Source organism: Sapajus apella, unplaced genomic scaffold (assembly GCF_009761245.1).
Source record: "Sapajus apella isolate SASKATOON/1434 unplaced genomic scaffold, GSC_monkey_1.0 scaffold73, whole genome shotgun sequence".
Lineage (NCBI taxonomy): Eukaryota > Metazoa > Chordata > Mammalia > Primates > Cebidae > Sapajus > Sapajus apella.
Window position 1 is genome coordinate 9,182,864 of NW_022437013.1, and position 14,810 is coordinate 9,197,673.

The 14,810-nt window shown below is 35.6% G+C and overlaps 1 protein-coding gene across 5 annotated transcripts in view; it reads right to left on the reverse strand.

Annotated features, from left to right (window-relative positions):
- The window catches only part of NRK (Nik related kinase), a 152,965-nt gene that overhangs the window by 20,802 nt on the left and 117,353 nt on the right, over positions 1-14,810 (reverse strand). For all 5 annotated transcript variants that reach the window (XM_032250932.1, XM_032250930.1, XM_032250931.1 and 2 more), the window contains 5 exons: positions 13,431-13,528; positions 12,014-12,378; positions 10,543-10,879; positions 1,856-2,042; positions 665-820 (listed from right to left, as the gene is read on the reverse strand). In XM_032250932.1, the coding sequence (XP_032106823.1) occupies positions 665-820; positions 1,856-2,042; positions 10,543-10,879; positions 12,014-12,378; positions 13,431-13,528 (1,143 nt within the window). The remainder of the gene's footprint in view (positions 1-664; positions 821-1,855; positions 2,043-10,542; positions 10,880-12,013; positions 12,379-13,430; positions 13,529-14,810) is intronic.

Below are 14,810 nucleotides of genomic sequence, written 5' to 3' on the forward strand. Positions count from 1 at the left end.
GTGATCCACCCGCCTCGGCCTCCCAAAGTGCTGGGATTACAGGCTTGAGCCACCGCGCCCGGCCCATATTTTTAATTTTAAACCCTGTTCTTTGTTCAATCATACATTAAGCAAAATTTATGAAATTGCAAGACAGAGGTTGACATTTACTTTGGATTTCTCCCTTCCTTGCATTCATTTATTCTGTTTCATTTATGATTCAGTTTGGCTTGAGGTAAAATATTGTCTCAGCATTTCCAAAGTGGTTATAATTTTTCTGAATCAAAGGATTTTAAAAAGTCTATCGAGTTAAGACATTATAGACGGAACTTTCTCTGCAAATTCCCAAGCCTTTCTATAAACAAGATCCTGCAGAAACCTTTCTTGAAATATCTCATAAAGTATCATATGTTAGGAATATGAATCTTAAATTTTCAAAAAATCACAACCTAGTCCAACTGTATATTTTATCCAAGTTAACTCAGGTTTAAAAAAAAATACAAAGGCGGGGGCCATCAATTCAAAAATCAAACTGCACTGAGTGAAAAAAAAAAATCAACAAAACTAGTTCTGAGCAAATTAACTACTATAAATTTATTGTAATGGTTTGGTAAGAGTAAACAAATATTTTATGTCTATTATTTTTACAGGTTTGAAACATGAAAACAAAACAAAACAAACTCACCCCACAAAGAACCACAGCAGATCTCAGAAGTGAACTCCTTTTCATACATGTGGATTAGTGGTTTTTTACATGCAGGAGAGACATAGAGTGGGTTAACATTGACTTCAGAGGATTGCTTAGGTGATTCCTCAGGTACTTCTACGAATCCAGCATATACTGCAAAGATGTAAGGGGAAGATAATAAGAAAAATTACTAGCTCTGTGCCTGATAGAGTTATAGAAAAAAAAATTTAAAAAGAAAAATCTGGGCTAGGCATGGTGGCTCACACCTGTAATCCTAGCACTTTGGGAGGCTGAGGTAGGGCATCACCTGAAGTTGGGAGTTAGAGACCAGCCTGACCAACACGGAGAAACCCCACCTCTACTAAAAATACAAAATTAGCTGGGCATGGTGGCTCATGCCTGTAATCCAAGCTACTCAAGAGGTTGAGGCAGGAAAAGTGCTTGAACCCAGGAGGTGGAGGTTGCCATGAGCCAACATCGAGATTATACCATTGCACTTCAGCCTGGGCAACAAGAGCAAAACTCTGTCTCAAAAATAAACAAACAAATAAATAAATCTGCACCTGATGGAGTTATAGAAAAAAATTTAAAATTATTCATCTATACAGCTTATATGCTACAATGTTTCTACAAATGAGACACGACTTAGCCAAATTTATTTTCTTTGGCCAGGTGTGGCGGCTCACGCCTGTAATCCAAGCACTTGGGAGGCCAAGGTGGAGGATCATTAAGAAACAGAGGTTGAGGATACAGCGAACCATGATCATGTCACTGTAATCCAGCCTAAATGACAGAGCAAGATCTTGTTGCAAAATGAAAACAAATTTCTTTCTTTTTATTGTATTTTATTTTTTACTGGAAGTATAGTTTCAGTAACTCTTAAACCATCAGCTAACACAAATCGTGATGGCTAAAATACATTGTTGAACACGAATATATTTTAAGTTATTGTAATTAGAACACACACACAAATCTGGGTAAGGGATTCAATTTCTCAATTGTAGCTCAAATTTAAGTACCATAAAGATTCAGTGAAGAATAGATGTTTTAAAAGCATATATCAACCTGAATTTATTTCAACTGAATGTCAGAATAATTTGATTCCTAACAGATCATAAAGCACTGGTTAAACACTATTTAATATGTGAACAGATAACAGCATTTAGAGATTATATTAAACATACTCACAGATGGCACTGGCAAAGTCAGCATCAGTAGACCTCCCAGAACCTTTGGAAGGAGAAGAGTGACTGGCAGAAAAATCTGATTGTGTTGATGATTCTGATATGTCTTTATTGTCATTCTCATCATCAGGTGCTGACGGTGCAGCACTTGAATCAATGGCATTTGAGGCCTCATTTCCACCACCTGGCTCCTAAAAGAAGTCCAAAACCAATTTTTATTTTATTAGTAGGTTAACAGTGGGATAAATATGCCTAGTGAGGGGTTGTTTGAAAAACAGAATGCAAGATCTATAACATCTGCATTCTTATAAAATCCACATTTACTAGAAAAACTCAACAATGTTATCAGAAGAGAGAAAACTAACCTATTGTTGAGATGACCGAAATTAGAGGGGAAATTCAAGGAGCTATAGGTTCCCAGCTATATAATTTGGGACCTAATATTTGTGGAATTTTTACCATGTATCAGCTACTGTGCTAGGCATCATATTTAGATATCTTTGTGAATCCTTACCATAGCCCAACAAGTAAATATCATTATCTCCAATTTACTTATACAAATTTAAAATTTAGAGATGGTAAATAACTTATTCAGTCATAGTGCTAGTAAGTAGGGGAAGTAGACTTTGAAACCAAAGTCTGTTTGATTCCAAAGCATACATTCAGCTGTGTCATGCCAAATAGCTTCTTAAGAAAATGTAAAGCACAGTGTGGGGGTGTCTGTTCCACTGCTATATGGTAACTTCACAAAACTGAAAGAATGAAAAACCTGCAGAAATAATTTTCAAATGATAAAGAAAATGAAGGAAAATCAACCAACACAAATTCGGGAGTGTAAACATGCATCACTGAACAGGTAGCTGGCTTCCATTAACTTACAAAGAAGACACTCAAGGATAAAAGCCACAAAATTTGACAATTTATGTGGTATGCTATGTCTTGTGGGAAAATATGTGAACTATTGTTGGTAAGTCCTTCTGTTGATAAGCTCGTTCTTGTGTCTAAACAGTGATTCTTGGCACTGAGAAAGTTGTGCTATTCTGTAAAAGACTGATTTTTATGACCTTTTCAACCACAAAAACATGGTATGACACCATGTCCTTTCTAAGTTGAAATGAAAGAAAGATCCACTTCCTCTATAGATTTCCCAAACATTCCTTAAGGTAACTGGAGATAACCAGGGGTGCTATGAAACTTATGTTGTAACATCCTGTTTTAATGTCTTTAATTTAGACAGACAGACAGACAGACAGATAGATAGATAGATAGATAGATAGATAGATAGATAGATAATAAACAGACATAGATATTTTCCCACTGACACTGCTTTCCCATTAGAAACCATTGAGGGAACTTCCTTACTTCCTTTTTATTAATTTGTTTTCATCCTTTATTGATTTATTCCATAATTACTGTATGCTTATCATATGTCATGTCCTAGGTTACACACTGAAGTTGGGTGAGTTGGTAGACAAATAATCAAGGAAGGATTAAATGTAATTCTTTCCTTTTAAGAGGTCACAATATAGTGTGAAAGCAAAAAATAAAATAACAATACCATAAGTACTAAAATGGAATTATGGGCAAAAGGTTTGCAAGCACAGAGGAAGGGGTATATAATTCTGCCTTGGGAGGTAAAGGATTATATTGATTTGGCCCATGAAGGATTAGTAATTCACCAAACAGAGAAGAAGTAAGAGGGCAGCTTTCCATAGGAAACAGCTTGCACAGGAGCACTGACTCATGAAAGAGCATGGCATCTCCAAAGCCAGTTTGTGTGACAGGAACATAGGCCAGGGGAGTAGATTGGCATAATTTTTCTTCTGTCTGGAGTTCCAGGTGCGTTTTCAGATATCCAGACACTCCCCATTTCTCAAGAATGAGTTCAAATATCACATGGTCCAGGAAATATTTTCTGTGATAATTCCTACTAATGTAGCATCTATGAACTACTTGAGTATTTTAAATCTATCTATAAAGTCGATAAATGTTTTGTGAATGACAAAATCATTGTCTAAACACAGCATATTACTTGAATTAAAAATTTATATGTCAACAGTTGCTCAAGAAGTTAAGCATAGACTTATTACATGATATAGCAATGACACTCTTAGCTATATACCCCCCCAAAAACCTGAAAGCAGGAACCCAAACAGATACTTGTACATCAATGCTCCCAGGAGCACTATTCACAATAACCAAAAGGTGGAAACAACTCAAGTGTCCATCAATAGATGAATGGATAAACAAAATATGATATATGCACAAGACAAAATACTATTCAGACTTGAAGAGGAATGAAATTCTGATAAACGCTACAACATGAATAAACTCTGAAAACCTAAAAAGTGAAACAAGCCAGACACAAAAGGACAAATACTTTATGATTCCACTTATATAAGCTACCAAAGAAAAAAGTAGAATAGAGGTTATCAGGGGTTGGGGGAGAGGGAAACCAATACTTAATTGTTTAATTTGTTTGGCATGATAAAAAAAAGTTCTGGAAATGGATAGTGGTGACAATCCCACAACATTCTGAATGTAATAACTGATTTGTACACTTAAAAATGGACAAAATGGTAAATTTTATGATATGTATATTTTACCACAATCAAAAAAGTATTCCCAGAAAAAAATGGCTCTGGTTGGAGTGATGTCAGTAAGATAGCTTATTGGTGGCACCTGGTGCTTGTCCCCTTCACAAAAAAGGACAAAGAGAATGAATAAACAATTAGAATTCAACTGGTGTGTCTGAGGGAGAGTGCTGGAGTGAAGCGATGGGGTGGTGAGGTCACTGTGCAGCATGGAATATCAAAATGGCAGGAAAGAGAGGGAAGTAAGGTACTCTGCTTCTGCTGCCCCATCTCCCCTACCATGATCAGCTCAGAGCCAGGAAGGAATTCTTATTGAGAAAAGATAAGCAGAAGACTGTCATTAGCCCCAGTTGCAACCACAGAGAATTCTAGTACTTACTACAGGATAGTCTCATAGTCCTCACAAGCCCTAAGCTAAGTTTGGGAAGGTGCCTGAAATTCTTGTGGCTGCATTGCTCCAGATAAGCAGCAAAAGTTGTGTATTTTCCACCAACTCATGACCTAAGCTGCTGCAGCCTGGTGTCATCTTGAATCTAGAGTCATTGCTGAAATGCACTATGCTCTGGGGGCCAGTAACCACTGTGCCTCTCCAGCCATGTGCCTCCTCTGTAATTTCACCAAGCCCCCATTGATGGCTGAAATGCTCTGATCCTGACTGCTCAGATCTTGGGCCCAGGAAAGACCACCCATAACTCCAGTACTGCAGTGGTGAAGCCAACTCTAGGCTGGCTTAACTGCTGTGCACTTGCATCCTTGGTCAAAGAAACAGCTCAGTAGCCCTGATCACAGAAAGCCAGACCCCTAAGCCAGCTGTCCCAAACTGTGTGACCACACCCTTGCCCATCGAAGTAGCCTGGTAACCCAATCCTGGAGAGAAAATTCCTGATCCACCCAATCCACTGTATGTACACTTGTGCCTCTGGCCTGAGAAACAGCCTGGCAAGCCCACCTCTGTCAAAGATGTGCTACCTCTGCCATAAACTTTTGCAGCCTGGGCCACTGAGGTACTAGCAAACATTGCTAATGTAGATTACAGCATAGAGACCATGCTGCTGTATCTACCCAGAGCCAAAGTCAATGCACCCCACCCAACCAACACCCCAGGACCCATCTATAGTACTAAGTCTTTCCTTATGAAAGCCACTCCATAACATTATAAGAAGTGATTATTCCACCAGATGCACAGATAACAACACAAGGATCCAAGAAATATTAACACATAAGGAAATATGATACCTTCAAACTGAACATAAGAAGTCTCCAGTAGCAGACCCAACAGAAAAGAAAATGTGAAGTGCCAGAAAAAGAATTCATAATAATGATATTAAGGAAACTCAACAAGATACAAGAGAATACAGATAGACAAATCAATGAAATTTTTTAAAAAAAAATCACGATCTGAATGAGAAATTTAATAAAGGAATAGGTATCATTTAAAAAGAACCAAACAGAAACATTGAAGATAAAGAATTCAATGAGTAAAATTAAGAAAAAAATACAATACAGAGCTTCAACAGCTGACTATACCAAGCAGAATAAAGGATTTCTGAACTTGAAGACAGGTCTTTTGAAATGACCCAGGCAGACAAGAAAAAAGGAGAAAAATAAATAAATAAAGAGAGCCAATAAAACTTATGGGACAACATAAAGAGGATGTATTGTTGAATTATGGGGATTCCAGAAAGATGAAAATATATAGAAAATTATTTAATGACATAATAGTTGAAAACTTCTCAAGTCTTGGGAGAGATATGAACATCCAGATTAAGGAAGCTCAAAAGTTTTGAAATACATTCAACTCAAAAAGGTCCTCTCAAAATAAAATTACAGTGAAACTGTCAAAAGTCAGTGACAAGGAGAGAATACTAAAACAGCAAAAGAAGAGTCTCATCATATATAAGGAAATCCTCATTGGACTAATAACAGATTTCTGAACAGAAACCTTACAGGCCAGGAGAGAATAGGATGATATATTCAAAGTGCTGAGAAAAAAACAAAACAAAAAAAAAAACAAAAACAAAAACAAAAAAAAAAACAATCCTGCTAGCACAAAATAGTATCCCCAGAAAAGCAATCCTTCAGAAATAAAGGATAACTAGGCCGGGCATGGTAGTTCACACCTGTAATGCTAGCACTTTGGGAGGCTGAGGTGGGCTGATCACGAGGTCAGGAGTTCAAGACCAACCTGAGCAACATGGTGAAACCCTGCCTCTACTAAAAATACAAAAATTAGTCAGGCATGGTTGTACATGCCTGTAATCCCAGCTACTCAAGAGGCTGAAGCAGGAGAATTGCCTGAACCCAGGAGGCAGAGGCTGCAGTGAGCCGAGATCACACCATGGCACTCCAGCCTGAGTGACAGAGCAAGAGACTCTGTCTCAAATAAATAAGTGAATAAATAAGAAATAAAGCCTCTTCTACATAAGTAAAAAGTAAGGAAATTCATCACTAGACAGGTCTTATAAGAAATGCTTAAGGGAGTCCTACATGTGAAAGAAAAAAGACAATAACTACTATCATGAAAACATGAAATTATAAAACTGGTAAAGCAGGTACAGAAAGGTGAAAGAGAAAGGAATCAAACCTTATCACTACAAAAGATTACCTAACCACAAAGTTTAACAATAAGAGAATAGGTTAAAAAAAAAAAAAGGGATACACAAAACAATCAGAAACAATTAACAATATGACAGGAGTAAGTGTTCACCTATCAATAATAAACTTGACAGTAAACAGACAAAATTCTGTAATTAAACTTATAGAATAGCAGAATGGCTTAAAAAGAAATGCCAGATATAGGTGACGGGTAGATGGAGGCAGCAAACCACCTTGCCATGTATGTATCCATGCAACAACCTTGCATGATCTTCACACGTACCTCAGAACCTAAAGTGTAATTTTAAAATAAATAAATAAATAAAAATAAAACAAAGAAAACTACAAGCCAATATCTCTGATGAAGATAGATGCAAAAATGCTGAACAAAATACTAGCAAACTGAATTCAATACCACATCAAAAATATTATACACCATGACTGAGTGGGATTTATACCAGGGATACATGGGAGATTCAACATATGCAAATTAATAAACATGATACACCACATCAAAGGAATCAAAGACAAAAATTATATGATCATGTCAAAAGATACCAAAAAAGCATTTGAAAGGTCAGGAGCAGTGGCTCATGCCTGCAATCCCAGCACTTTGGGAGGCTGAGGAGGGTGGATCAGAAGTTCAATAGATAGAGACCATCTTGGCCAACATGGTGAAACTCCATCTCTACTAAAAATACAAAACTTAGCTGGGCGTGGTGGCACATGCCTGTAGTCCCAGCTACTTGGGAGGCTGAGGCAGGAGAATCGCTTGAACCCAGGAGGCCAAGGTTGCTGTGAGCCAAGATCACACCACTGCACCCCAGCCTGGGTGACAGAGCAAGAGACTCTATCTCAATAAAAAAAAGAAAAAAAAAAAGCATTTGATAAAATTTTACATTCCTTCATGATAAAAACTCTGCACACTTTAGGTATGGAAGTAACATACCTCAAAACAAATAAAGACCGTATATGAAAATCCCACAGCTAAGATCACACTGATTGGGAGAAAGCTGAAGTCTTTCCTCTAAGAACTGGAATAAGACAAAAAATTCCCACTTACACCACTCTTATTCAACTGAATTCTGAAAGTCTTAATCAGATCAATTCTGCAAGAGAAGGAAATAGAAGACATCCAAATTGGAAATGAGGAAGTCAGATTGTGTCTGTTTACACATGACAGGATCTTATAAATAGACAAACCCTTGACACTACCAAAAATTCTTAGAATTGATAAACAAATTTAGTAAATTTGCAGTATATAAAATCAGCATAGAAAAATCTGTAGCATTTGTATATCCAACAACAACCTGGCAGAGAAAGAAATCGCAAAAGCAATCCCATATACAACGGCTACAATATAAAATATTTGGAAATATATTTAACCAATGAGGTTAAATATCTCTATAAGAAAAACTGTAAAACATTAATGAAGGAAACTGAAAAGGATGCACACACACACAAAAGGAGAAGCACCCTATGCTTATGGACTAGAATAATTAACATTGCTGAAATGACCCTACTATCCAAAGCAATATGCAGATTCTATGCAATCCTTATGAAAATATAAATGACATTCTTCACAGAAATAGGAAAACAAATTCTAAAATTTGCATGGAACCAAAAAAGACCCAGAATAGCTCAAGCAATCCTGAGGAAAAAGAATAATACTGGAGGCATCACAATATCAGATTTCAAAATATACTACAAAACCACAGCAATCAAAAAACAGACACACATACCAATGGAACAGTATAGAGGACCCATAAACAAATCCACATATTTATTTATCTCATTGTGGTTGATTTTTGATAAAGGCATCAAGAATATTCATTGGGAACAAAACAATGTCTTCAATAAATGGTGCTGGGAGAACTAAATATCCATATACAAAAGACTAAAACTAGACCCCTATTTCTCACCTTATACAAAAATCAACTCAAAATAGATTAGATGTAAATGTAAGACCTGAAACTACAAAATTACTAGAAAATATAAGGAAATGCTTCCAGATGTTGGTTTTGGAAAAAAATTAAGACTAGGACCTCAAAAGCACAGGCAACAAAAGCAAAAATAGACAAATAGAATTATATCATACTAAAAAGCTTCTGCACATAAAAGGAAATGATCAACAAAGTGAAGAAACAACCTGAAGAATGAGAGAAAATATTTGCAAACTATTCATCTGACAAGGGATTAAAATCCAGAATGTAAGAAACTCAAACAACTCAACAGAAAAAAAGGACATAATCCAATTAAAATGGGCAAATGATTTGAATAAACATTTCTCAAAAGAAGACATACAGATGACCAACAAATCTAGGAAAACATTTTCAACATAATTAATCATTGGGAAATGCAAATCAGAACCCTAATTAGACATCATCTCATCCTAGTTAGAATGGTTATTATCAAAAGACAAAGAATAAATGTGGGTGAAGATGTGGAGAAAAGGAAACTCTTATATGCCATTGGTGGGAATGTAAACTACTACACCAATAATGGAGAATGGCACTGTGGTTCTTCATAAAACTACAAATAGAACTACCATATGATCCAATAATTTCACTACTGGTTACATATCTCAAAAAAAGAGGAAATCAGTATATCAAAGGGCTATCAGCACCTCCATGTTTACTGCAGCACTAATCACAATAGCCAAAAAAGGAATCAGCCTAAGTATCCATTAAGAGATGAATTGATAGAGAAAATGTGACATATATACAGAATGAAATGTTATTTAGACATCAAAAGAATGAAATCTTGTGATTTGCAGCAACATGGATGAACCTGTACTCAGTGTTATGTTAAGTGAAATAAACCAGGAACAGAAAGATAAAAACTGCATATTCTTACTCATATGCAAATGCTAAAAAAATCGATTTCATATAAGTAGAGAGTAAAATAGTGGTTTCTAGACACTGGGAAGAGGAGTAAGAGAGAGCAATAGAAAGGCTGGTTAAAGGATCCAAATTCATGACTAGACAGGAGATATAAGTTCCAATATCTATAGCACTGTAGGGTAACTATAATTAACAATAATTTATTATATATTTTTAAATAGCTAGAAGTGAGGATATTGATTGTTTCCAACACAAAAAAATGATGAATGTTTCAGTTGATGGGCATGCTAAATACCGTGATATTATCACTACAAATTGGATATATTAAAATATCATTCTGTACCCCATAAACATATACAATTATGTGTCAATTAATTTTTAAAATACTTTTTAAAGTGTGTGTCAAGAGACACTACCCCAAATATGTTATGTGAGTAATAAAGGCAAACAAATAAGAGATCTTTGACTTTGGAAGTAAATATAGACTCTGCAAATTAGTAGTAATAAGGATCTACCCACGAACCTATAATTAAAAATGTTTAAGGCTTTTGGGTATATGATTAAAATCTATTTGGAATGGCTGGAAATGCTATATGCCCCATGAAGAAACAGATTTGCAATGAGAGGAGTTCAATCTGCTTTTCAAATGGTGCATTTACCTCCTGTAGATATTCAAAGTCCTGAAATGCAGGTCTCTTCAATCCTGGACCGTCTGTTTCTGAGCAATTTTCTTTTTCATTGAGTCCAAGGGCTCCGCTGTCTTCACTGGTTCGAATGACTCCCTTACCTCCTTCACCCCCACTGTCCCTTCTTTCACTGCTTATATTGGCTGCATGCTCTTCCTGATCTCCAGTGGCTGCATTGTCCTCACTGGCTGCACTTCCTTCATGGCTGCTATTGACACCATGTCTTCCATAGCCTCTGTAGGCCTCTTCTTTTCCATTACTTCCATCATAACCACCTGGCTTGCAGCTTCCATCTCTGCCATAGCTTGCCCTGATAACAAGCTCCAATTAATGAAGGAAAGCCACGTAATAAAAATACATTTGAAAGTTAGCAAATAAAGCAGAATTGGGATGTGTCTTATTTAGATCTACCATGCCCAGTTTTGTCTTTGCTCTATGTGAACACTACTGGTATGACACAGACAAGAAAAATGGCCCTATGTCCTGTCAGTCTTACATAATGAATTAATGTCATAGCCACCACCAATTTCCCAACGCATTTGAATGGCAGAGGGAAGAGAACTTGTATTTTTTCTTAGGTATATGTATTAGGCTAGCAGCAAGAATATGTAGTTTTTTCTTAAATATATACTATTTCATGTACTAGCAACCTCACAGGTACATGAGTGATTAACCCTGTATTTTTAGCTCAATCACAACATGATTAATTCTTCTTGCAATATATCTAGTTTGTGTTCATTTTAACATCTACCTTGTTTTTCTAACATGTGTACTGACTGCTTTGCTACAGAACTCCATTGGTCTACTGTTTCCACCAAGGAAGTTCAGCAATACAGAACTCATATCTTGTAGAACTAAGTCATTTAGTTAATTACTAAAAATACTAAGCTTCACAAAATGTCTCAGTGCTCTCTTTTTGCATAGGAAACAAAATTAAACATATGTGCCTGTAGTAAACTTATTTCGTAATGGAATTCTTGACAAATGTTTTAGTTGGAAAAAAATCAAAAGAGCTCTTGGTAATTTCTCCACTAATTAAACAGAAAAAGATCATCTTAAATTTATTATATACATGGCGATACCTAGACTTCACCTTAGGCTTATTAAGTTACACACTTCCTCTGTTGTCCTTTCTCATACTCAGTATGATTTTATAGAGTAGGATGATTCAGTGGCAGGAATTTTAACAGAAACATTCAGGTGATTCCAGTTATAAAGAAACCAATAAATACTTGAATGCTTACTTTAAAATATACAAATGACACAAAATTAGATGTTCTGCATTAGAATAATTTAAAATACGTTATTGACAATCAAACCATTTACTAAAATGCAAGTGAAATTAAGTCACTGTCTTGATGATAATTTTTGAAAATAAATCAAAGATGCAAATATTTCTGAAGTTATAAAACATGGAGAGTATAAGTAATTCAAAAAGACCAACCTTGGACAACGAGGTGCCTTATGATAATTATCATTTACATCATCAACAGACTTATTGTTGTCATCATCATGGTCTTCATAAACATCATTAGCCTGATCAACCTGGTTATCTGAGTCATCATTGCCATTGGCATGATCATAGGTATATTCATAAGCATCATTAGGCTCATGCTCATCATCACCATCAGTATCAGCACCGACATCATACAGTTCAACATAATCACCATCCTCTTCATGTGGCTGACTGATGGGTGCAGGAGTTAACCAGTCATTCCGGAAGATTTCAGAGAGTGCATTATAGCCTACCCATTCATTTGTCAAGTATACAGGGGGTGATATTTTTCCTACTTTAAATCCATCTGGAACCTGTGTGCACAAGAAAGGTTAACGTAGTCTCTAGCAGCCTTTCATTTTCTTCTAGATTTGAAAGTTTCCAAGCTGACAATATTTTAAAATATATTTTAAATTGAAGCGAGGATGTTCACTCACTATATAGAGCCAAAGCTTTAGTGAGGATGAGATGTCAAAACCCAAACACCAGACTGTGATTATTAGTAGCCTTTCTGGATCAGATAGGCCAAATTTACTCACTTTAAAAAAATTACCCATACTTGTCTGCTCAAGAGTAGACATTTACTTTTGATGCTGGAGACAACAGGTGATTTGATGCTCTTTAAATATGGTAACTTTTCCCTTTTGTTTTATCTCCTGACGTTTGAATTAACACACAGCTCTTGAAATTGATATGTTAATTTCCCAGCTCTGGTTTTATGTGCCATAGGTTGTCTTAAAGTATCGCAAACACTTCCAAAGAGCAAATTAATCTAAATCCATCTTTTAAGTATGATGGGTGTCATTTAACAACTTTTGGGCAATCTGGAAGGGATATGTGTATAGTAGCATAGAGGTAATTACAAAAGTGAAATAGAATGATCTGAAACCACATTGCATTAGGACAATTTAAAATCTGCATTACAACAATTTAAACATGTTCACAAAGAGCTAGAAGACTTTTTATTTATGCAATCAGAGGACACTCTATTTTTTATTAAATGTTTTATTTGTATACATTGCCTCATCATGCAAGGAATGCTATTAAAAGTTGGACATCTAACCTGTACACCTCCATCTGAGATTAGCTTTTACAAATAACTCTTTATCACTACTCTCCCAGGTGTGTTCTAACTGACACAAGAATGTGAAAATAAAATATTCTCTGGTTAAGTGTTTTCCCATTTCAATTTTAATTTTTAGATTTTGTGTTCTATATATTCACAAAGCAATGAGAATCTATCTGTAAAATAATAATTTAAAAAACTATTTAACCATCCCTCCTTAAGTAAAGATGAGAATGTGTAAGTCAAAACAAATGAAACATCAAAAATAATAGATATTAATGTATTAAGATGGAAACTTACATGGATGTCAACCAGCAACTTCTGATCAATAGTAGAATAAGGTGGTGATGACTGGGACCTCCTTCCAGTCACAGGACTCTCTTCTTCAGAAGAAGATTCTATGGAATGCCAAAAACACATTAGCAACAATAGTGACTATAGCCATTGCCTTCATTTGTATAGTGTATCAGGTAAATCCCTTGTTTCTCTTGTCCTTTTTGTGATTCCATTCAGAAAACATCACCTGATACATTCTCATGAGGCCAGGATTGTAAATTCTCTTTTCAGGGGGTTATTAGCAGGTTCAAGTTTTCTTCCATCTATAGACCTACATGGCTGCTCTGTTTTCAATATTAAGTGTACACTTGACAAATATCTCTATCTATGTAAGAAGATACATTGTACGACTGATAGCCAGGTAGATACATTAAAAAAAGAAGAATGCATCAAGAATAGGAAGGGCTGGGAGTATCAGTGGCCTCATATTCTGACCAGTAGAAAAAAAGACTGCCAGTGTATTTATTAGAAGATGATAGACTAGCCAAAACCCTGAAGAGGAGAGTTCATTCTTCAATCTCAACCCCCACAAATTCTCTCCCAATGATATATCCACATGTATTTCAATACAGTTGAGGAGTGAACCACTGAAAAGAGATAACACTTTCCCCTCTCTATAAAGCTGGGAACATTTTTGTAGCGGCAATGTACAACAAAACTTTCTGCAGAGACAGAAATTTTCTGTATCTGCACTGTCCATTAACACGAGTCATTAGTCACAAATGACTACAGAGCATTTGAAATGTGGCCAGTATGCCTGAGAAGCTAACTTTTAAATGTTATTTTTTATTTTAGTTTTTTTTTTAATTTTAATAGCTACGTGTGGCTAGTTGCTACCACATTGAACAGCTCAATTCTATAGTGTAAATACTTCTATTCAAAATACAAATGTATCTGACTTGGAGATTAGCTTTTAATATTGCGTTGTGGCATGGTAAATAACCCCTGTGATTAAAATCCAGTGAGAATATTTAACAGGCTTAAAATTCAGGTCTGGGTGGGTGTACTTAGAAAAAGCTTCACTAAGAGAAAATTCAGGTCCTTGTTTATTGTTTTTGTGTGCTTAGATTTTCAAGATAAATACTATTGCTCCTCTTATTTTCAGTCTTGGTATACAAAGCCAAAGTATAGATACTGTAGTTCCAAAATACATATATTTTCAAATACTGTTGTCTTATGATAAAATTACACTGAACACATGTTACAATTTGTGTTCCCATATTCTGTCATTATTGTATTTCTGATTTTTTTTTTTTGCAGGAAACCATTTTCTTTTAAGTCTTTTGGTATGTTAGTAGACCAAATAAGTTCAAGTGAGTGTACTGAGATTTTCAGACAAATTTG